The sequence below is a fragment of the Gavialis gangeticus genome, unplaced genomic scaffold, assembly GCF_001723915.1.
Source record: "Gavialis gangeticus isolate Ggan-Ray unplaced genomic scaffold, GavGan_comp1, whole genome shotgun sequence".
Taxonomy (NCBI): Eukaryota; Metazoa; Chordata; order Crocodylia; family Gavialidae; genus Gavialis; species Gavialis gangeticus.
This window is the reverse complement of record NW_017728993.1, coordinates 35,021,838-35,025,982: the sequence shown is the minus strand read 5'-3', so window position 1 is coordinate 35,025,982 and position 4,145 is coordinate 35,021,838. Positions and strand designations below refer to the sequence as shown.

General features: G+C 40.2%; 1 protein-coding gene across 5 annotated transcripts in view; it reads left to right on the top strand.

The window, feature by feature from the left end:
• Positions 1-4,145, top strand: part of SSX2IP (SSX family member 2 interacting protein) — a 45,053-nt gene that overhangs the window by 30,807 nt on the left and 10,101 nt on the right. For all 5 annotated transcript variants that reach the window (XM_019501531.1, XM_019501530.1, XM_019501534.1 and 2 more), the window contains one exon: positions 3,498-3,648. In XM_019501531.1, the coding sequence (XP_019357076.1) occupies positions 3,498-3,648 (151 nt within the window). The remainder of the gene's footprint in view (positions 1-3,497; positions 3,649-4,145) is intronic.

Below are 4,145 nucleotides of genomic sequence, written 5' to 3'. Positions count from 1 at the left end.
CTGCACTGACAAGAAGGGAGTTCCCCAGCCTGTAGGTATGGTGCTGATTCTTCCTCCCCAGGTGCATCACCTTGCACTTGTCAGTGTTGAATCCCATCCTATTCTCATCCGCCCACCCCTGTAACCTGTCAGAGTATTTCTCCTTGGAGGTGGAGCCAGTCCTCCATCCTTTATAGGTCTTTCTTTTTAGATGCAGGAGGTCCTCTAGTTCCCTGGAGAGCAAAGGGGGCTGTGCCCTTTTGCTGCCTCTCCTCCAAGGCGGAATAGACTTTCCTTGCACATCCAGGATCGCTCCCTTGAGGAACGATCACTTGTCCTGAACTCCCCTCCCCTTTGGGTCGTGGTCCCTTAGGGCCTCACTGACAAGCCTCCTTAGCTTATCAAAATCAGCTTTCCTGAAGTCAAGGACTTCTGTACTGCTGACTGACTTGTCAGCTTTATGGCAGATGGTGAAGGTGATCAGTTCGTGGTCACTGTCACCCAGCTTCCCTTTGATCATTAGGTCACTGATAATGTTGTCCCCTGTTGCCAGTACCAGGTCGAGCAGTGCTTTACCTCTCGTCAGCCCGTAGGCTTCTTGTGTCAGACAGAGCTTGTCCATGCACGAGAAAGCTTTATGACCGCTCGGATTTGGCCGAGTGCTCTTCCCACGAGATGTCTGGGTAGTTGAAGTCTCCCATGACAACCATGCACTGGGAGCGTGCAGCCTCAGCCAATTCCCTGGCAAACTCCTGGTCAAGCTCTTGATCCTGGGTAGGAGGTCTGTAGCAGACTCCCACCATCGTGTCCCTTGTGCCATGTTCCCCATGGATTTTAATCCAGAGGGTGTCCAGTCATCCACCCTGGGCGCCAATGTCAGCTTTAGCTAGTATGTAAATAAATATCAACTTCCCCAAACTGCCCTTCAGTTTGTGTCATGCATTGTCTAGGTTTGAGTGTGTTTTGGCTGGGGTGAGCATGAAAGTGTGGATAAGCCTATGGGAATTTTAAAAAAAATCTAATTTAGAATTGAAACATGGATTGATGGGATGTCTAACAGCTTGCTGGTGAGTGTAATTAAGAGAACATGATGCAGTTTAAGGAATTGGGCTGTATGTAATTGATTCATTTGCTAACACCCACTGCTCTGACAACAGGATATGAGTACACTCCCCTTAACTTCATAGAGATTTAGTTGTATCCTGTGGCAGGCTAAATGGGCCTCCTATGTGTTTAGTACTATTATTAGTAATGCTAACTGTTTCACTCCTTATTTTAAAAATAAGTTAATTTTTAGGTTGAATGTACTAGTATTGTTGAGTTTATCCTCTGCCTGAATAGCTTTTTGGTGTATATATGTTATATGCTATGTCACCAGTTCTACAAATGAATTGTATGAGTGGACCTCCATCTTTGGCTGCACTCCAGGATGGTCAGTAAGGGTCAGCACAAGCTCAAGAGTCCAGATGGGCAAATTGTGTTGTAGGAGTAGGCTTGTATGAACATATATGTACCAAGGCAAATAGAGGGGAGTAATAGGTCTGTATGCTTTGAAATGTTATGTTCTTCAGTGACTAGCTCAAACTTCTCCAATTATTTGCTTATTTTTTCTGATATATGGTTTTTTTACAATTTGACATGGGGTGAGGAAATCCAAAATTAACCCCCATTAAACCACTCCTACACTGTAACATGACTAACCAGCACAGAACAAGTACCGAGTAGAAGATGTATGGTTGTTTTTTCCAGTGTGGATATCAAAGCAACTTTTACTTCTGAAGACACTTAAAAATCTACTCCACTTAAAGCATTATGTGCTTACAAGAATTCGTCTCAAAAGCAGACCTGTATTTAGTTCTGATGTTTAGGCAGAAATTGCTAAATATTACTTTCTCTTACTTATATGAACAGAAATAATGTTTTTAAAGAAATTGTTTAGCCTTATTGTGAATGTGTGTGTGTATATAAGGTATGCAAAGTAACTAGTAATTTTAAGCAGACTTACTAATGAAAAAAATGGTCATTTTGACAGCTTTGTCAGCGTCTGAGAATGGAATCATTCATAGTGAGGAGTTCTAGTCAGAGTATGAGAACAGTAGTTCACTGGCTGTTTTGATGCTTGAAAATTGGTTTGATTTTGAATGGGATTAAACCAGATTGTTAGACCTTCCTCCAAAATGAAGATTCTTTGTATCTAATTTTAAAAACACAGCTAGCTGTGAAACCTGTCTATATCAGGCAAGTGTCAAACGTTGCCTGTATTCCATCAGAAAGGTTTATCAAAGCTTGTATACCCAGTGAATTATTTTGCTTTCAATGAACTGGCGCTTTCCAATAGGAAAATGTTGGAAAGGTTTTGACAAGCTCTGCTTAGTCATTGTCTAATGCTTTGGAACAGTGAGAAAATAATTAAAAGTTATTGGGGAACTTATTTAAATTTAAATAGAAGAAAAGTACTTGAGGATGGAGGCTGTTTTTAAAGCAAAACTACAAATAGAGTAGAAGCTTGTCTGAATTGAACTTTGATTAACTAATGATTTTAAACAAATAACTCTGAATACTTTTTCTGTCTCAAATGCTTGCATCCGTAATTGCTTCTTCTTACTTTATAAGCAACTTTATATTGAGTGACATGAGGTTAGTGGCCTGGAATAAGAAGCTTGGGAGCGGGACACTATTAATAAAAACAGTGATGCTCATTGTTAACAGAATAGCATGCAGAGGTTCAGCAGGATTAGGCCCTCCTTGTGTTAGGCTCTATACACATAAGAAAGGGTTCCTTTATGGAATGGAGTAAAATACTGAACTTACTTTTGCAGGATGAGAACAAATTAAGTTTGAAGGCATAAATGTCACTACATACTGTTTTTTCCCTGTTTGGAGCTTGTCTGTTTTTGGTGTGTATTCTGTCCTCCTTTTTTACTTCTGAAGATAGAGGATTTGTACTGTGTGGGTCAGGACAAAAAGGGAATGGGATGGGACAGTGTTCCGGTTTCATTGAATGGTTCTGTCCTTTACCACTTCTTTTTGGCCTCTCTCCTCACAGATGTGCCGTGGATGAAAAGGAAGAGGCAGGGCTAGTTACCTACTTTTTCACAGGATAATTCTCATCCTGTCTCTTCCTAGATGAGAAATCTATAGATAAGATATACAAACATTATCCCTATGTTTTTGAAGTTGGGTCCTATGCTTTATATTGAACTCCCTACTTCCTGAATTGGTGTGTTGGGAAAAGTTAGCAGAACTCCTCAGAAGCTTAAAACACTACTTCAAGTTGTGAGAGAGAGAGTTTTATTCTGCCCACGAAGGATGACGGCCCCTAAGAATTGACATGGAAAATGTGCCCTCCAGAACTTCTTAAATACATACATTGAGGGAGACCAGTGTCTGTGCATGAAAACTGAAGATATCTTGTCCCTCATGTGGGATTTTTTCCCTCATGGTTAATTAAACTATTAGAAAAGTATTAAAATAAATGAGAAGGTTGATTTGCAACATACTTGTTTTTATTTTTACAGGTGCTGTCAGATATAGAAGAAGATGTTGGGGAATTAAATAAAGAGAACATGTGGGAACTCTCCTGTGAAACCGTGCGAGAGCAACTGACCAACAGCATTAGAAACCAGTGGAGAATGCTGAAAAATCATGTTGAAAAATTGGATAACCAAGGTGTGAGGGCCATTGTAAATCTGTGTTTAATATAATCCTTTATGCTTCTGGCAAATGTATTTTCAAAGCATCTAGTTGTTGCCCAGTTTGATGTGACAAAACTGCAGCTAGAAATAAGATAAATGAACACAGAAATTATGGTACAGAACACTGCCTGAAATGCTCTACACCTGCAGTACTATATGTTCAGTTGCAGAAGGATTAGGAGACACTTGTAAAACAAAACTACTATTCTGGGAGACTGCGGGGACATTTCTATCCCATTTTTGGGAAATAATTTGTTGAAAGATTTTTTTTTTTTCTAATTTGTTTTCAGCAGAAAGATAATCTGGGTTAAAAATATACTTTTTTGCAGTCTTTCAGCCCAGCTGTGTCACTTCTCTGCTGAATCCAGGACTGTTGCCAAGAAACAAGCCCCAACTATTCATACCTGCTACACTTGTACAAGCCCAGCAGTTGGGTAGTGTAGATGGTTTTGAGGGTTTCTGAGCATCTGC